Raw genomic sequence first — 19,824 nt, 5'->3', positions numbered from 1 at the left:
ATCCAGCCTCTCACGGAGACTTCAGATGCCCCAACGCCTGTGAAGAGACGACTCGACGCCTGTGAAGAGACGACTCAAAGCCGGCGATATGTTATGCCATAAATTAATACATGATTAACTAACTGTATTTTTCTATGTACATTTCCGAAATCGACTTTCTGTAAAGCTGCTTTGAGACAATGTGTATTGTGAAAAGCGCTATACAAATAAATTTGAATTGAATTGAATTGAACTTCTGGTGCACAGATGAACACAGTTCAGTGATTTTCAGTGAATGCCACAGTTTAATTCTGTAGAATTTGTTTAGAAATACATGATGTAACTCTAATCTACTGTATTTTCAGTTGCCAGTTAAGAAGTTATATAGACTTCATCTTATGATTGGGGGAAAAAATTGGGGGAAAAAAAAGCAATGAATAAATGTACCGAAAGAATGAATGAGGTGTTTTAACACCGCTTCCTCTTTAAAAAAGGGGAGGAGACCGAAATAAACTCTGGGTTTACGGAAGTAAACCTGCTCCTGACCAGGTTAGGTTCACAGAGTAAGTTACCATGGTAACTGACTCTGAGTATAAGTTACCTCTCTTTCAGAAACGGGCTTGACTTACCTCCCATTCTGAAACAGAAAACCCAGAGTTTCGCTCATTTCAGGGTTAACATACTCAGAGTTTTCACTTAACCTCCTTTCTGAAACAGGCCCCAGGTAAAGTTGTCATTGACAACCAGTATGCATTGTTACAGTCCTGACTAGCTTCTGTTTCCTCGTTTGTGTTTTCCTGTTGCTCAGGGGCATTTGTCTTGTTTGTGTGTGTGTTCTCTCTTTGTGTGTTTGCAGTGTCGAGTCAGGCTGTGGTTGATGTGGGCGATGAATCGACTGATAAAAAGTTTCTTCTTCCCCAGTGTGGTTGTCGATTGAGGCATTTCCAACACCAGGAGTTTTTGAGTATTCATTTGTTATGTAGTTTTCATGTTGTTTGCTTGATTAATTTATGCGTTACCTTAATAAAATCTACTTTTTGGTTAATTTAATTTGCGTGTGGCCTCCCCGTTTGTTATATTCCCTGAGTCAGGTGGTTTTGTAAAGGTACTCAATACTCAGTTATCTTTATTCCTCTCCAAGTGAAGATAGAAACGAGTTAGAATAGAAATGTATAGATAGAAAAGTAGTTTTAATGCTTCTCATTGGAGCACTATCATGGGATACATGCTTTTATAATTGTTTAACAGGACCATCTGACCATCAACAACCTCTCTCTCATTTACATTTTTACGTATTGTTAATTTTATTTAGTTAGTAAATGTGTGGACTCAGTGATATTTATGGAAGCTTGTTTCCATCATGGAATAAAAATAATAATAAAGGTAAGTCACCTCACAAGTCTGATATTTTCTTGCATTGCGAGTTTATTTCACGCAATCATGAATTTATTACTCGCAACTGATATTTTTAAGCTAGCAATTGCGAGAAAAAAAAATCTGAATTGTGAGATAAATAGTCACAGTTAACTCTGTTTTTTTTCGTGGCGGAAACAAACTTCCATAGATACTTCTATAGCCATGACATTAATACAGAAGCATGTTGCAGTCAGTTATAATGCTTATTGTGTAGTTTCAAGTTCTACCAGCAGGTGCTTATGGGACAAAAGTATTTTTATCCGGACTCATATGTATTTTATTTATTAAGTTTCTCGTATTACTTATGTTACATGATTTGCATATATGCAAATTGTAATGTTCACTGCGTCATCGCTCTACCTTCCATTCAGGCTGTCAGGATTCACTAACTAGTTTTACAAGAACACCGTTAAAGCAGCACACTTTTATGAATAGCTATTCAATTTTTGTGGACAAAATGTTGCTTCTCTTTAATTTGCTCTCAGTGATCTTCATTTTACTCCACCACGGTAAGACTATTTGTTATAATCTATTTTCTGGTGTTGTATGGATTTCTGTGACCGCATACCTATAGTAGGCACTGTAGTTATGCAGAATTATTATAGGGTTGAGAATTGAGATATTGTCATGGTAACAAGTTGTATGACAATTACTAACAACAGCCTAACACTGTCACAGAATTCACAAAGGAATCATCCAAGATCATATTAAGTGCCGTAAAAAAAGGGGTCATTGTAAACTTGTTTAGGGTAAATATGAAACATATGGCATCAAACCATCAGTAAATGTTGGTATTCTCTATGCATCAGTGCATAAACTGATTAAATGTAGCTAGATTGTGATGTAGCCTAAATTGCTTTGGACAAAAGGTTCTGCCTAATTAATGAAATAATAGCCTAAACACTTTTACGTCGAAGATGATTCAAACAGTAAGAAAACAATAATTTAGAAGATCATCACGGCACTGTAGGCCTATTATCCGTGTCTTAATGCGGTGAGGGGCATCTGAAATATTTGTAATATTAATCTGTAATATTTATTATGAGTCTATAAAAAAATTGATTATATAAATGAGTAAATATAGGAAAAGAGGGCAAAAAAAACTAAATTATGCTGTGCAGGATTATGTTTACAGTTGTGATCAAAAGTTTACATACCCCTTGTAGAATCTGCAAAATGGTATTTTAACAAAATAAGACATATCATAAAATACATGTTATTTTTTTTAATTAGTAGCCTACTGTCCTGAATAAGATACATAAATTATGTAGGCTATACATATAGTCCACAAGACAAAAAAAAACAAAAACAGATTTTATAACAAATGACCCCGTTCAAGTTTACATATTGTTTGTTAATACTGTGTGGTTCAACCTGGATAATCCACAACCGTTTTCTTGTTTTGTGATGGTTGTTCTTGAGTCCCTTGTTTGTTCTGAACAGCTAAACTGCCTAATGTTATTCAGATTTTTTTTCCAGCATCTTTTGCATATTTAAACCCTTTCCAGTAGTGACTGTATGATTATGAGATCCATCTTTTCACACTGAGGACAATTGAGGGACTCAAACACAAATATTACAAAAACTGCAAACATTCACTGATACTCCAGAAGTAAACATGATGCGTTAAGAACAGGATGAAGATGTACCAAATTTTTCTCATTTTGTTTGAATATAATTTTTTCATTTAGTTCTGCCCTTCGGAAGCAACAGAAGATACATGTCTCCCAGAAGACAAATTAAGTACAAAATAACTTTATCTGCACATCAAAACATTTACAGCCCTGGCTCCTAATGTATCATGTTTACTTTTGTATCAGTGAATGTTTGCAGCTTTTGTAATAGTTGTTCAAATATGTCAGAATCCAGACATATTTTTCGACTTAAAATCTTTATGATCTGTAGAAAAACATTTCCACAGCCCTATTGTATAATTGCATTTAGCTTATGTTTTTTCTTCAGGTGCTTCTGGTGTTGATACAGACAGTGTGTCAGTCATGGAGGGAGATTCAGTCACTCTAAACACTGGTGTTCAAACAAACCAACAAGAAGAGATTAAATGGTATTATAATGACACTATCATTGCTCACATCAGTGGAAATCTCAGCGTTATCTGTACAGATGTTCAGTGTGATGAAGACACTGAGAGATTCAGAGACAGACTGAAGCTGGATCATCAGACTGGATCTCTGACCATCACAAACACCAGAAACACAGACTCTGGAGAATATAAACTACAGATCAACATCAACAACAGCAGCTTCAGCATCAGCACAGTGAAGAGATTCAATCTTACTCTCATTGGTGAGAATACAAGTTAATCATTCATTGCATTTTCCTCTGAGGAATGAAAACAAAAGGTTAATATTTTTAAATCAACTCAATGTTGAGTTGTTGACTTTTTTGTGCTTTGCCCAATAACACTTTGACTAGTGGTATTAACTAAATACTTTGAAAAATGCATAATATTAGTTTTCCAGTGAACACTGCTGTTTCCCGTTGATACAGCTGATGAAGGGTCTAAAGTTAAAAAAAATAATTAAGTCCTGGATAGATTATCATTCACAATCATGACTGTTTCTCTGTGGATGTTCGAGATTCAGGTCTGTCTTCAGAGGCTGTAGCAGGAATAGTTGTTGGTGGTGTTGTTTTTGGTGTTCTGCTGGTTTATGCTGCTGCTGCTTCTGCGATTTACTACCGTCGCAGACAGAGACATTCACCAGTACAACAGATTGTAAGTATTACATACAGCCGATTTAACAAGATATAAGAGATGTACAGTGCATAAAAGAACAGTGGTATGATTACATTTGATTTTAATATATAATAATAATTTTAATAATTATTAAATCATCAAAAACACAAATAACTCCCAAATAATACAAAATAAAAAGTGCTAATTTTTCAGAGGGCTAGTGTCTTAATGGTCAGTTCAAGAATTTTAGATGCGATGTTGAAAACATAATATAAATTTGTATTACTGTATTACACAAGGTTTGATTCAATGTAAGATAATGGACCTCATTTATAAAACGTGTGTAGCCACAGATTTGATCTTAGAGTATGTGTAGCCTAAAATCCACACCGACGTTCATATTTAGAAAAAATATCTTTTTGAAGTGGAAATGTACTTTTTCTTCTGGCAGAGAGTCAGAAAACGTCTCAGGTTACTATTGTAACCATAGTTCCCTGAGAACAGGGAACGAGACGATGCGTCCATCGACGCCATGGGAACGCCCCCAGCGTGACTGCGTCTGAAGCATCTATGTCAACTAGTCCAATGGAAAGAATGAGCGTCACGGGCGGCTGACGTCATGACCAGGATATGATAAAAGCACATCCGGTGCAAACCGGCATTAGCTTCGAAAATTGCCGAAGCAAGCCGATCACAGGGATGCAGGAAGTATGGCAGGGTGACGCATCGTCTCGTTCCCTGTTCTCAGGGAACTATGGTTACAATAGTAACCTGAGACGTTCCCTTACGAAGGGAACTCAACGATGCGTCCATCGACGCCATGGGAACGAGAATACCCAAAGCGCCAGAATTCCAAGTACCTGAGTGTCAGTCTGTTGTAACTAAGCACTAAGCACCTGAGAACCTGGGGCAGCATCCAGGTCCAAGCTGTAAAACCTCATGAATGTGAGCGGTGAGGACCAGCCCGCCGCATCACAAACGTCTTGGAGAGAACTCCAGATAATACGCTTAGAAGCCATACTCCTAGTGGAATGAGCCCTGACCACCAAATGGTTGGCCAGAAGACTCACAAGCAAGAAGAATAGTCTCGACTATCTATATGCTCAATAGGTTGGATTTTCTCGACAGAGAAGTCCGATGAACATAAGTGTCCAGTGCTCGCACTGGCACAAGAGGTTCAGCTTTTCCTGGTCCGAAAAATGGGGGAGGACAGAAACCTGCAGCACAATAGGCCTCGGAATAATGGTAGGCACCTTTGGAACATATCCATGTTTCGGGTAAGATTGCCTTGGCCATCCCGGTGCACTCAAGGCAGGTGGGGACCGAAAGGGCCTGAAGGTCTGACTCTTATAGGGACGTAATAGCTAGCAGAAAATAGTCTTAAAAGAAAGGAACTTCTCTGAGACCAAATCTAAGGGCTCGAAGGGAGCCCCAGATAGGCCTTCTAGAACTATTGCAAGGTCCCAAGCCAGCACCTTAGTGCAAGTTGCATGCCTCAGCCTCAAAGTGCCACGAAGGAAACGAGTGATCAGGGGGTCTCGACCCAAAAATGTACTACCCACCAGGGCGTGGAAAGCCGCAATGGCCGCCACACATATTATACCTTAAGCGTGGAAGGACATAGACCTGATACAAAGCGTTCTTGCAGAAACTCGAATACTGTGTTTACTGAACAGTTAACCGGATCCCACTGACGCTGGTAACACCAAGAAGTGAAAAACTCTCGAAATAGTGAATATAGTTTCCTCGTAGCGGGAGCTCTGGAGCTTAGAATGGTCTAAACAACCTCGGTTGAGAGACCACTCTCTATGAGTTGGGCCCCCTCAGAGGCCAAACCCACAGTTCCCAAATCCCCTGCCGGGGGTGCAATATTGCATCCCCTGCCTAAGACAGAAGGTCTCTCCTGATCGGGACCTCCAAGGGAGGTCCGTCGAGGAGAAAAATTAGGTCCGCAAACCAAATTCAGCTCGGCCAGGGTGGTGCTACTAAATAGGCTTATTCCATCCTGGCGGATTCACTCCAGAACTCCTGGGAGCAGAGCAACGGAGGGAAATGCGTACAGACGTAGCCTCGGCCACGTCTGCACCATAGCATCCAGCCCCGAGGGGACTGGTTGAGTGAGGGATAACCAGAGTGGACAGTGCGTCGTATGCTGAGACGAGAACAAATCCACTTCTGCCTGGCCGTAAAACTCCCATATTTGCTCCACCGCCTCGGGGTGGAGTCCCCTGGCCTCAGCCCCTGCCTCGACAGGGTGTCTGCTCCAATATTCTGGCCCCCCCTGGAATATACACTGCCCTCAGACAGCGTAATTTCTTGAGGGACCAAAATAAGAGGCCACCAACGTGTTGTCTGTGGGTCAAGAACCAGAGTTTCCTCCATATAACCAAGGCGCGGGGATACTGCCGCGTGATCTTGATCGTAAGGAGTGGGTTTCCCCTCAGGGAGAACCCTCTGGTCCTGAGCCACCTCTGTAAAGGTCTCACGTACAGCAGGTCAAAGGGTATCACATTGGACGCTGCTGCCCTGAGGCCTAACAGTCACTGTTCCAGAACAACACATGATGGCCCCTCAGGTCTGGGAGGAGATGTCTCAACGCATTGAAGACGACCATCATCTCTAGGCAATTCATGTGCCAAGAGAGATGATACCTCCACAAGCCCTGAGCTGAGCGGCCTTCCAATACCGCTCCCCAGCCGGTGAGGGAAGCATCTGTCGAGATCACAACTCGATGGCAAAGAGCTCCCAACACCGGACCCTGGGTTAAGAACCAGTGTTTCCTCCATATAACCAAGGTGCGGAGACACCGCCGCGTGATCTTGATCATACGAAGTGGGTTTCCCCTCGGGGAGAACCCTCTGGTCCTGAGCCACCACTGTAAAGGTCTCATGTACAGCAGGCCAAAAGTTATCCCGTTGGACGCTGCTGTCACAAGACCCAACAGTCTCTCTAACTGTTTTACAGTGCGTGACTGGCCTAGCCTCAGCTCTTTTGTGGCTGTTAGGATAGCAGCTACACGAACGGGCGACAGAGTGGCCCGCATCGTCACTGAATCCCATACCACACCAAGGAAAGTGGTTCTCTGTACTGGAGAAAGCACACTCTTCTTGGCATTGAGCCTCAACCCCAACATCTGCATAGGAGCGAGAACGACACCTCGGTGCCGAACCGCTAACTGTTCTGATTCCGCTAGAATCAGCCAGTCATCTATGCAATTCAGAATGCATATGCACTGCAGCCTGGCGGGGCCAGAGCTGCGTCTACACGCTTCGTGAATGTGCGGGGTGATAGAGCTAGACCGAAAGGAAGTGCCTGATACTGGTGTTCTTTGCCCCAAAGAAACCCTCAGGAACCTCCTGTGCTGAGGGAGGATGGAGATATGGAAGTATGCGTCTTTTAGATCTATCGTGACAAACCAGTCCTCGGATCTGATTTGAGTCACGATCTGTTTGAGTGTCAGCATTTTGGACTTGAGTTCCAGCACCAAACACTCCAACAGACGAAGATCTAGTATGTGACGCAGCTCTCCATCCTTTTTTGGAACAATGAGATAACGACTGTAAAGACCCGACGCAATGTCGGGTGAGTACACCTGCTCTATAGCTTTCTTTGCTAACAGGGCCTTTACCTCTTGCTCCATTACCAGAGCCTGCTCGGAATGCACTAACGTGAGCAACACCCCGTTGTAGCCTGGAGGACGAGAACCAAATCTGCCTCTTACTACTAACTGCAGGACCCATAGAGATATATTTGGCAGTAGCTTCCGCGCTGCCAGAAAATCTACCAAGGGAACCAGCCCCTCGAGGCTGGCCTCTGGTGTAATAAAGACAGCCAGTTCGGGGACCTGAAGCATACTGGCAGGAACCACCCGAACTGACTGTTTTCGACCCCCCTCAGAGGGCGCATTCCGACGCAATGTCGAGTTGACGCTGCGCCAGAAGCTCGCTGGAGACCGCTGCGCCCCGAAGCACCAAGGGTGGCGGGGTTGGCAGAACGGTCCCCTGAGGGCACCGAGATGGAAAGGGCACCGTATAATGAGGTGTACACCATTCCACCCCGGTTGGGGCTGCCCTCACCGGTCTGACGCCGGTGGCGCCAGACCTTTTCTTTTGAGCCGCAGCCTTCTCAGCGTGAAGAACGGTCCTCGGATCCGGCTTCTGCTTTGAAGGCTTTGGCTGCTGTGTTGTGTATGAGAAACTAGACGGCTGGAGCTGCTCACGCCCAGCAGCCCCAGGGGGTTGGACATAGCGAGGGAGAGATTATCTTGTATCTTTCTCTATGATTCCCATCAAATTGAGCCAGAGGTGTCTCTCAGTGACCACAAGGGCTGCCATCCCTGAGAGATAAATCTGTGGCCCGACGGAGTTCTCAAACCCCATCGGGCCAAACTCCCTCACTTCTGTCCAAATACCGCAGCAGGTCAGCCTGATATGCTTGTAGCACTGCTATGGTGTGCAAGCAGGCCCATGCTCGACCCACTGCCATATATGCTTTTCCCACTAGATTAAAAAATAGTTTTCTTTAATGGTTTAGTGAGAGAAGCCGACGCCTTCAGGTACGATACTGAACCGGGAGACAGATAGCTCGCAAGCGTCTGTTCTACCCGGGGTATTGCCCCATAGCCATACCCTCTTAACCCCCAAATATCTGAATATACATGAATGTGGGGGCTAAAAGACAAGAGGAGTAAGGCTTTTTCCATGATCTAGACAGCTCGCTGTGCAGATCGGGAAAAATGGAAGGCCCCGTGATGGAGGTGGAAAAATAGAGGGAAGGAACTCGTTTAATTTATTTTATTTTTAGGACGAGTGCCCCCTTATTTCTGTTGGCCATAAATATTTAATTTATCTACAGCCTTAGTAAACACTTCCACCAGCTTATTATTTTTTATATATATTTTTTATATATATTCACTTTATTTTATATATAATATATAAACTATCATATATATATATATAGGCTATATATATTTCTCATACGCTGGGGAAAGAGATGGCAAATTCACTTCCCCCATGATTGTGTCACTTTCAATGCCCAGCACATCTACCTCCTCGGAGGTAGAGCACTGAAGCATTGATTTCTCTCTCTCCCCGGGCGGAAGAGACCGCAGCGCGGGCTTCCGAGACCGGCGAGAGAGCACTGGATCCCTCGTGGAAAGGGAGGAGATAAGATCCGCGGACCCGTCTCCAACCCCGTAAAGAGATCCTATTCGCGATCCACAGGAATGCATTCTCCGCGCTGCCTCGGCAGACGCGGGACCTGTCACCCTGAGAATTGCGAGCCCGGCCACTTTCCTCGAAAAGTGACAGGCGGGAGCGGAGCATGCGAAGCGAAAGCTTCTCACAATGTTGGCAATCAGCCCCCTCGGAGGCTGATACCGCATGCTCTACTCCCAAACACATCACACAAAGCTCGTGTGTGTCCCTACTCGTTAAATAGCGCGAGCAGGGAGAACACAGAGTTGTGCAATTGTTTAGTTTCCATAAATATATATATCAGACAGACAACAGTAAATATAACAGACAGTTTGACACAGATCGCTTGCTGAGGCAACAGAAGCTAATGCCGGTTTGCACCGGATGTGCTTTTATCATATCCTGGTCATGACGTCACCCGCCCGTGACGCTCATTCTTTCCATTGGACTAGTTGACATAGATGCTTCAGACGCAGTCACGCTGGGGGCGTTCCCATGGCGTCGATGGACGCATCGTTGAGTTCCCTTCGTAAGGGAACTGCAGGTATTTAGAAATATAATAAATCGTGCTGCTCACCATTCTCAAGTAAAAGTTTTTGACGTTGACTGGTGCTCTTTTATATGTTAATGACATTATTACAAGACATTGTTAAAACAAGACAAAAGCCATTCAGCGGTGCACACATTTTTAATTTTTAATTTCACATCTGGAAGAAAGGCCTACTTATGTTGTTTGTGATTCATTCTCTGAATCACATATTCACATTTGATAAACACTCGTTAGATCAAATGCACAACGGTTTCTACACAACATTTTATAAATGGGGCCCATTTAATATTTAATAAAGCCCATTTAATAGTGGATAAGACACATGCCTTTGGTGTGAGAGACCTGGGTTTGAATCCACTGTGAGACACCAATGTGTCCCTGAGCAAGACACTTAACCCCTACTTGTTCCAGAGGCGTGCGACCTCTGAATTAACAATTGTACGTCGCTTTGGATAAAAGCGTCAGCTAAATGTAAATGTAGTATCAATTGTATTACTTTAAAGGTGACATTATGTACACTTTTCACTAGATGTAATATAAATCTATGGTGTCCCCAGAATGTGTTTGTGAAATTTCAGCTCAAAATACCCCCCAGATCATTTATTATAGCTGGTCAAATTTGCCCCTTTTTGGGTGTGAGCAAAAACGCACCATTTTTGTGTGTGTCTCTTTAAATGCAAATGAGCTGCTGCTCCCCGCCTCCGTGACTCAGGAAGAGGTTGCATCTTTTAGATGAACCTGGATGTTCCTGAATGGTTAGTGGAGACATTTATGTAGTTGTGGTGGAATTGCATTGAATCATCTGGGGGATTTCCGTTCAAAATAAAATGAATCCACTGCTTGTCTCATCTGAGGCTGGGACTGTAAATAGTGTTGTGTGCTCGTCTGTGCAGCCAATCACAGAGCAGTTTACATGCTTTGCTCGAATTGGCATTACGTTAGAACTGGTTACACTGTTGTCGCTTGCGAAAACCAAATGCCGGCGCCGAGGGTGGAAACATGCAGATTAACGGCCGTTTCACACTGCAAGCATGAGCGGCGCGTGAGCAGCACGTCAGCGCATCTACATCGTCACTGCAGCTACAGACGTGCGCGAGTATTCACACTGGAAGCGTTTGTACAGCGTCACTTCAGCGGCTCCCAGGCTACATATAAGCAAGCATTTCTTTACAAAGACTTTTGTAAAATTTGTTTTTAGAAGTTGGTCATAAACACATTTGAAGTTTGTTCAAAGCCCAAACTGAATAATTAAAAACAAGTTTAATGGGTACATTTTCTATAAAATTTTGTTTTCTTTATATTAGTCTTCATTTCCTTTTCTGACATACTGCAGTTCTTGTTAAAACACACTAGACATGCAAATTCTATGCGTTTTGGGCATTTTTTGTGTGAAATCATATTCATTTTGTCCTTCAAAAGTGTGCTTTCACTTTAATTGAGCGTGAGCAGCGCAGCAAAAATAGACTCGAAGCCGAAACCCCCGCTTCACTGCTGCTCACGCGACGCTCCTGCTTGATGCTCACGCGCTGCTCCTGCTCGCGGTGTGAACGCACTCATTGATTAACATGCACGCCGAAAAAAAATAAGCGCTGCTCACGCGCCGCTGAAGCTTGCGGTGTGAAACGGCCGTAAGGGGCGGTAATATTATAATAAGATCCCCTTCCTACGTCAGAAGGGGCGCGAAATCTGATCGACTTTTCACGGTTTCTGGGTTGGTAGATGCACTGGGGACCCGATTATAGCACTTAAACACGGAAAAAGACAGATTTTCATGATATGTCACCTTTAATTATCTGTGAATCTCTGTTTTCCTACAGGAGAATGATGGCTTGTGATAACTCACCGCATAACCCGGATGACATTACTTTAAAAAGGAGGATTCCTACAATCAGTCTCAGACTGTCTAACATCATTTATAATTTTGATACTTTCATTGAAAGAGACATTAAAGATAATTAGAAAATGATGGAAAGAAGATCAGCTGAAACTCTCATCGCTCACAGAGTAATTGTATCACGATTCCAGGATTTCAATAGTCAGTACCAATACCGGTCAAATTTCACCTATTACATGCCAATTTAAATATGACATCAGAAACGGATTTGATGTAGGTTTATTTTAGTGATTTAAACGATAAATTAAGAGAAACATAAATTTCTGTGAAACACTATTGATATTTAAAATCACCCAGACAAACACGGCTATAACCAATAGGATTGCACCTCTATCTTAACAGCTCCGCCCCCAATTTCACAAAGACAACAGTTCTCAGTATATAAAGGTTTATTAAAGCTGTTAAAGTGATACAGACAGGAACAGTGAGTGATTATCTTGTCATTTTCATTATATGACCTAATGCACTGAACTGGTTTGACACATCAATCATAATGTCCTGCCTGTTTACATCCTCGCTGATAGAACTGACTGAATTTCCAGAAAAACCTCGCCAAGACAGGCATTATGACCCGGATTTTACTCATCACAGTCTCAGAGGACGTGTGTGCTCTACCGTACTACTGATACTGTAGGTGTTTTTACTGGTATTGTTGCTGTAACTGGAAAAGTCTGGTATCAATATTTCGTGGTCGTTTAGTTTAAACATTGACACTATTTCCACCTTCATCAGAAAACACTGGTTGACCAACTGTGAATAGCATGGCTTTTTATTTGTCCAGCATCTACACCAGAACCAAAACCTGCCTTGATTATCTTGGTGCAGCTTATTCATATTCTTTTTTTTATTTTATTTTTTATTTGGTGTGTTAGAGTATTTATTAAAATACTTGGTGCAATGTTGTCAGGAGGAATGTTACAGCACAAATTTCACACACATGCGTGTATAAAACAATGCCATTTTTATAGCAATTGAATCATAGTATGTCTTCATACGTTTGGAAGATATATCTTTATCTTCATTGTTAAAATGTGAAAAAATTAGTCACAATGAAATGGTCAAATTCAGATATTTTATCAGGTGCTGGTTAGTTCTTTCATGTTATTTGTTGGCATTGAGTAGGAAGATGAAGAGACATTTTATTTGTTATTATGTTTTTTTCTTTTTTATAATCTTGTTTGTGTCTCATTCAGTTTTGGTGATGAATTATATCCCCTTCAGACCTGAATTATGTTTCAAGTTTCTGAAAAATATAAAAGTACTTTTTCCCAGCTCATGAGGCTTCTATAAATGAGACCAAATGAAAATAATAAAAAGAAATATTGGCTTTAATTGTAATTTTTTTGTCCATTCCAATGGACGTCAGGGCAAAACAGGTGTACTTCCCAAAAATGTACCAAAATGAAATAAATTAATAAACATAAAATTTGTTGGTCTATACTTTAAGCTTTTTCTCAAGGTCAAAAAATGTTCAGCTGTAAATCATTTCAACTTTAATTTTGAGGTTTTTGTTTTACAGATTGCACAATCTTTGTAACAAACTAAATGTCTTCGAATCAATCAATATGGTCATATTAAAGTCATTTTCTGTGTGCATCTTTCTTTTTTTACATTTCAAGGTATAGTATCAGAGTAGTATCGTGACAACACTAGTGTAGGGTGCCACAAATTTTTTAACATTTTCAAAGGGTGCCTCGACTGAAAAAAGTTTGGGAAACACTGTTCTAGTAGACCTTTAGCCAGCAAGCTTGCTAGTTAGTCTTAGCCACTTAAGGCGTTCACACCAAGAACAATATAATTATGATGATATAGTTTTAAAAATAAAATAATAGCAGAGTCAGCACGACTATAAATAAAGATGAAGATAGAGGAACAATATCGTTGGGATTCAGATTTTTTTTCCTAGCTGTTGAACAATAACACACTGACAGCCAATCAGAATCCATTCGAATTGAAGGTCTCGTGCATTTAAAATGACGGCGACATTGCGGAGATCCACCACCATTTGACAAGTCAAACCCCCTTTCAAGGATACTTTAAAGAAAATATATGGAATACAATCGGTCATACCATAGGAATTAATGGTGAGAACTATGAACAGAGATGAGATCATTAGACCAGCTAGCAAACAGTGTAACATATTACATTGTAATATGCCTACTAACCTAGGCTATTATTCGAGTGGTGAATCGATTAAAGGGGTCATATAATGCCATTTTTGTAATGCCATTAAAAATGATCATTAGTATTGTAAGAAAACACTAATTTTACAAGATCAAAAAACGCTCTGTTTTCAGCACGCCGTTTCAGTGCATATGCCTTTAAATGATAATGAGCTTTGCTCACTCTGTTGACACCACGCACGTGGAGTGTTGCCTTGACGACAGTTGAGGGTATATTTTGCAACAAGAATGTGAACGAGAGTCTCTGAGGACACATCTATGCAACCATACCAATTTGAACCGGAGTCTGACCCGGAACAAGATGACAGACCCGAAGAAGTTTGACAAGTAAGGCAAACTGGACGTTTCTTTTTGATAACACATTAACCATAACGCGTTGTTCATTAAAACGTGGGATTATGAATTATATTGAGAACGTTACACTCTATATTGAGAGTGTAAACATTAGCCACATTCATCGTGAAGCGTGCACGCGATTTGCAAAGATTAATATGTGAAGGTTAATAAAACGTTACACTCTCTTCTTCTGGAGGTGCAGCAGGAACAACATTAGTTGGTACCGATTCTGTTTTCAGGAGCAGCTTCTTAGCAAAACAAGATTTACACTGAGAAATGATTAGCGCAAACATAAAAGCATTTACGTAGATCGTTTGGAATATTCCCTTCAAAAATAAAACTCAGCCACTGCGTCTTCAGCGGTTCGAATATAGGAACATTAAAATGACTGTTGTGTTCCTTATTACACACAAGAACAGAACACCACAATCGCTTAGACGCCATTGCTCCAGTGTATCAACAATGGCGGACTACGATGACATCTCGCTCAGGGCGGGTCTGTGTTGAAACTGCTGTCAATTAACAATCGTGGGAAAGGCGTCACAAAATCGAACGGCTCAATTAGAGGCAGGGGAAAACATATAAGGAGATTAAAACAAAAACACTGGATGGATTTTTGCCAACACACATTTCAGTACAATCAACTTGTAAAAGTGCATGTACCATTATATGACCCCTTTAACATGGTTTTACTTCCTTTGAATTTGCAGTTGTGTTGTTTCATTCCACTTATTGACTACCTAAATTCTCTGTTAGATCAGTTCGATAACACTGGATTCACTGGAAACATAGCATACTGAGGACATATGCTGGTTACAGCCTGTAAATGCATCAAGAACAGCAAAAACATGTCGTGTCACATACTTTGAAACCGCAAAAAGGGTGAGCTTAGAATAAACAGTTGATGTATCATGAGTAGGCCTACGCATGATGATGCAGGCAGTCATTTATTTTTCATTGATCAACTTTGTTTTGATAGGGCTATTTTAATGTAAAGTGCTAAAAGAATGTTAATTGGGATAAATAATTTTGCTCAATTGGATAAGTGTAGATGCGCACACTGGTCACAAGAGGGCGCACTTGCTATGAAAATCCCTCTTCTTCGGCTGCATCCTGGTGACGCTGTCATACAGCCATATTTTTTTCCCCATCAACATCCGTATACCATAAAAGAAAAAAACAGGAACAAAATATCTTCTAAGTTTGTACAGTTTCCCACAAGGGTGAATGACTTTCTAAAGGTCAGATGTGGCCAAACCCTTAAAATGTGCATGAGTGGGTCTGATATGCTCAGATATATATCACATTATTGTAGGAAAATCAAACCCTAAATATTAAATAAAAACATAAAATTGTGTTATTTGAGTCGTAATCATTCAGTACACCGAACACGAGAACGACAGAATTACAAATATTGCACATTTCTGATTTCATAAAATTTAAATATAATTTATCATCTGTGAAAGGAGCCTTCAAAACAAATTATAAATACACATATTTTATTCGTATTAACTGTAAACTGTAAGCGTTTCGACCCCGTCACTGAGAGGAAAGAGTTTTGTCAGTTTGTCTCACAGGATTCTAAATAATATGTGCACTGTGTCACCAGACCAAAATCATAATTCATAATTGCTTTTAAGCAGTCAGTCAAATCAAGCGAGAGGTCACTTTTTAACTGAGCGTCTGAATGCCTTGTGAGATGGAATAAAAACAGACCTTGCTTGATTGTGCAGATTGAATATACAGCTGGGAGATGTTATAATTAATAATCTCTGACTTCTCTGATCTCTCCATCTTCATGTGAGAGGGAGAAATGTGTTCCTTTTTCTCAAGATAACTCCATTAAGCAGAGTAAATAAACTTTTCTGTAAATATAATACATTTAGTGGGACATCTCATTTACATTAATTTCTGTCCCTGAAACTTCAGATGAAAAGCTTAATTGTGTGATTTAAGGAGGTGGTCTCTCTGACTCACCCCAACATGAGTGAAACTGGAATAAACCTGACATCATATTAACAGATCAGGTTTCCATGGTTGACATTCACGTGAATCAGATATTGAGAGGTATTTTCCTCTTCTTATCTCTGTTTTGGCAATTTGGAATCTTTAAGTAAGCTGTCATACAAAGGTACAGCTCCATATCATTACTGGTATAAATACAAATACTGTATGAGACATTTCTGACATGCAGTTTCTTTCTAATGCAAGTAACTACTATTTCTGCATGGCATGCTTAGATTATTTCCATTAAAGTAGGATCAAAATGAATGTGCCCATTCACTGTCTCTGTTTGTTTAACAGGTCGGTAAACTACCAACAACAAACAAGCAAACTGACTGCTCAGTTCTCAAATATTCCCCTTGGCTCCATTCCACTGCAGTCTGACGCAAAGATAAAGTGAACCAAGGATACATATAGTACCTAGATATTTAGTTTATTTTTCATGTCCACACATTGAGATCAACAAATAATTGATAAACCAAAGAACAGAAATGTTTTATGGCTTAGAGTCACAGTTCTTTGCATTAAGAGCGAGTGGTTTTCAATCTGTGGTAAATCACACAACTGTAGAAAAAACATTTAAAATGTGCATTTTATTTCACCATGTTCTACATCTAACTTCAGAACTACATTTTTTTTATAGCTTTGCGTGTCTAATCATTAGACTTTGAACCCTTTAACGCATACATTCACTAGTCAGACATCAACCTTCTTAGCATTCCTCAATCAATTCATTATAAAAAGTATATAACGGGGACTTTTTTTAATAAAAGAATGCCTGGTTTCCCATTCATTTTTTGTTAAAATCGTATAGGATTGCTAACGCCCCGAGGTGTGTATAAGTATATTTTTATGCACAACAATAATTGAATCTTTGATGATTGAATAAGTGCAATTCACCTTTATGTCCCAAGCAATGTCTGATACACAATGATGAGGACAGTGATGATGGTATAAAACATTTGCTCAAATCAAATTCTTCCAAGCTCCAAAAGAAAACAAAATATGCCTTATTGTATTCATCTGTAATTTTTACTCGAATATCTGGAGAGTTTTATATTATTGCGACAGGTAGAGATCCAGAGATATAGATCTAGGTTGCGAATGACACGAATATGAAATAATGATTGGCAAAACATTCATGTATTTACTGTTTAAGTAACCATTTCTTACATTGACTGCACAGCAAGAATAGATGATTCACATTAGTGACACTTCAATTTGATATGTGCTACTTCATCTGACAACCACCAATCTATAGTAAAACAAACCAATCAACAGTGTGAATCACGACACAATATTTTAGATCATATAAATCTATATGAAGGATCATGAAACATCAATGTTTTCCTTTTTAAATATTTGCAAATAGCAAATATGGGCGATGAAATTCCCGTCAACTGAATAAATTGGCCAAGGTCATGTTTGCACTGTCCAGTGTTTAAAGGTCACGTGAGGTTTGCAATAAAAACTCCAGCAATACTGACGGACAACACAGAAGTCTAACCTAGTGTTTGGAGCAAGTTTCGGTTTGTTCATTCTGTGCTGTTGATACTGTAAAGCCTTCAGGCAAAAGAAGACAACTGTTAGAACAAGATATTAATTTATCCAGAACAACAAGGTAAGAAATTTAGAACTTTACTCAGAAAGTATAAAATATATAATACAGAAAAACAAAGGGACCGCCACAGCTTACAAGTAAAAACAAATGAAGGAACCAATCATTTATTTTATTGAGTACCCTGTGTTCTTAATGAATCACAACCAAACTGCTTTATTAAGTGAAATGTCAGTAAAGGTGTTGTGATGTGTGTGTTGTTCATCAGGTCATGGAGATTCATCAGTCTGCTGTGATTCTGCTGCTGGTCGTGTGTGTGTCGTTCTACACTCATGCTGAACCACAACCACCAGCAGATATAGAGCCCCGTTATCTAAAATTCCTCAAACAGCATTTCAGTCCTGATATGAGTGAGCAAAAGTGTGACCGTAAAATGAATAGTGGCATTACTGGAGATAACGGTGTCTGCAAAGATGTCAACACTTTCATAAAAGCAAATTCAAATCAGATTAAAGTAGTTTGTGACCCAGAAAACGGAGGAACTCATCAGGGCGGTAACCTGTTTAAGAGCGGACAGACATTTCCTGTGATCACGTGTACATTGAAACGTGGTTCGAGACCCCCAAGATGTGAATATAGAGGAAAGAAGTCCACTCGTTACGTTGTGTTGGGGTGTGAGAAAGGCTGGCCTGTACATTATGATGAAGGCACAATTAATTATTAATGCATAGAAAACAAACTGAACAGAGCTCTACAATATTTTCCTAATTATTTGTTCACTTCTTATTTTCTTTCTTTTTTTGTTTTTCAAGTGAAAAAATAATATCATACCAAAAAATTTAATAAAATAACATTAATGTGCAGTGGTTTTTAACCAGTCATTGTGCTCTAAACATGACACAGTTTGAGAAATCTATAATGAAGCACAGCTGTGAACATGAACACAATAGATTTATACATAATTATATTTGAGTATCAGGGGAACAACGTTTTTTCTTTTCTTTTGAAGAACAGCACACAATGAGAATATATTCATCATATCTCTCAACATTTAATAAGCGTAATGTTAAAAATAACTGTTATTTCTTTAAATGAATTGTTTATGCTGCACTTCTTCATGCATGTCTCTGTGTGTAATTGTGCTTTTTATGTGCAAGATTCAGCGAGTCTACTGAATTTTAGCACTCTGTTGACACTTTTTGAGCATTAAAAAACCTTTTAATGTGAGTAGTGAATGAGCAAAAACAGACGAGGGAAGAAAGACACAGATGTTTTTCCACCTGTCTGTAATCCTCAATAAAACTTCTCTACGACCCTTAAACTCGTCTGCTGGATTGTCTTCCATCTCAACAACACTAACTGAAGAAAAAATATCCAATTACTTAATTTCTTTGTCTTTGCTTATTTTGTTTCTTTTTTACATCCACATATTAAAATCAATGAATTATAATGAATCATTTACGAACAGAATTTTTTATGACCACATTTTTAGTATTTGGAGCCAGTGGTTCTCGAGGACTTAAGTCTCCCCAAATTTAAAAATGGCCAAATTGTTGAGATGGTTAATCAAATCAAACTTTTACTTTTCGCAGAAGCAGAGCATGAATTCCAGCGCACAGACTCAGTTTAACGTTGAAAGAGAGTGATTTAGTTAAATATTTACCTATAACAATATATAATAACAAATAAGGGTGATGTTCAAAATGGGATATTCAATCCGCAGCACAATGCAGCACGGTGTCCATCGGCTGAATAGCTGTTATGATATAAATTAGGGTTAGGGTTAGGCTAAATTAGGGGCCAAGCACTGAAAGTACGTAGGCCCCTATTAAAATCGTTGGTATTCTTTTTCTTCTTCCGTTTCTTCTTCCTCTCCTCTTCCGCTCTGGAAGTCCATGGCAGCTAGAGGTGGAAAGTAAAGAATTACATTTACTCGCGTTACTGTAATTGAGAATTTTTTATTGTGTACTTTTACTTTAAGTAATTTTTTAAATCTACACACACACACACTAGA

The 19,824-nt window shown here is 40.0% G+C and overlaps 1 protein-coding gene and 1 pseudogene across 1 annotated transcript in view; both read left to right on the top strand.

Annotated features, from left to right (window-relative positions):
• The first annotated feature begins 3,013 nt into the window (after positions 1-3,013).
• The window catches only part of LOC143736369 (uncharacterized), a 402,538-nt gene continuing 385,727 nt past the window's right edge, over positions 3,014-19,824 (top strand). The window contains exons 1-2 of the mRNA XM_077227109.1: positions 3,014-3,020; positions 3,358-3,666. Of these exons, the coding sequence (XP_077083224.1) occupies positions 3,014-3,020; positions 3,358-3,666 (316 nt within the window). The remainder of the gene's footprint in view (positions 3,021-3,357; positions 3,667-19,824) is intronic.
• LOC143736314 (ribonuclease-like 3 pseudogene) lies at positions 18,082-18,534 on the top strand (annotated as a pseudogene).

This window comes from Siphateles boraxobius, unplaced genomic scaffold, assembly GCF_051911475.1.
Source record: "Siphateles boraxobius isolate OS27281-9 unplaced genomic scaffold, OSU_SipBor_1 13, whole genome shotgun sequence".
NCBI lineage: Eukaryota > Metazoa > Chordata > Actinopteri > Cypriniformes > Leuciscidae > Siphateles > Siphateles boraxobius.
The sequence above is the reverse complement of the archived record's forward strand: the minus strand, read 5'-3'. Positions and strand labels throughout refer to the sequence as shown.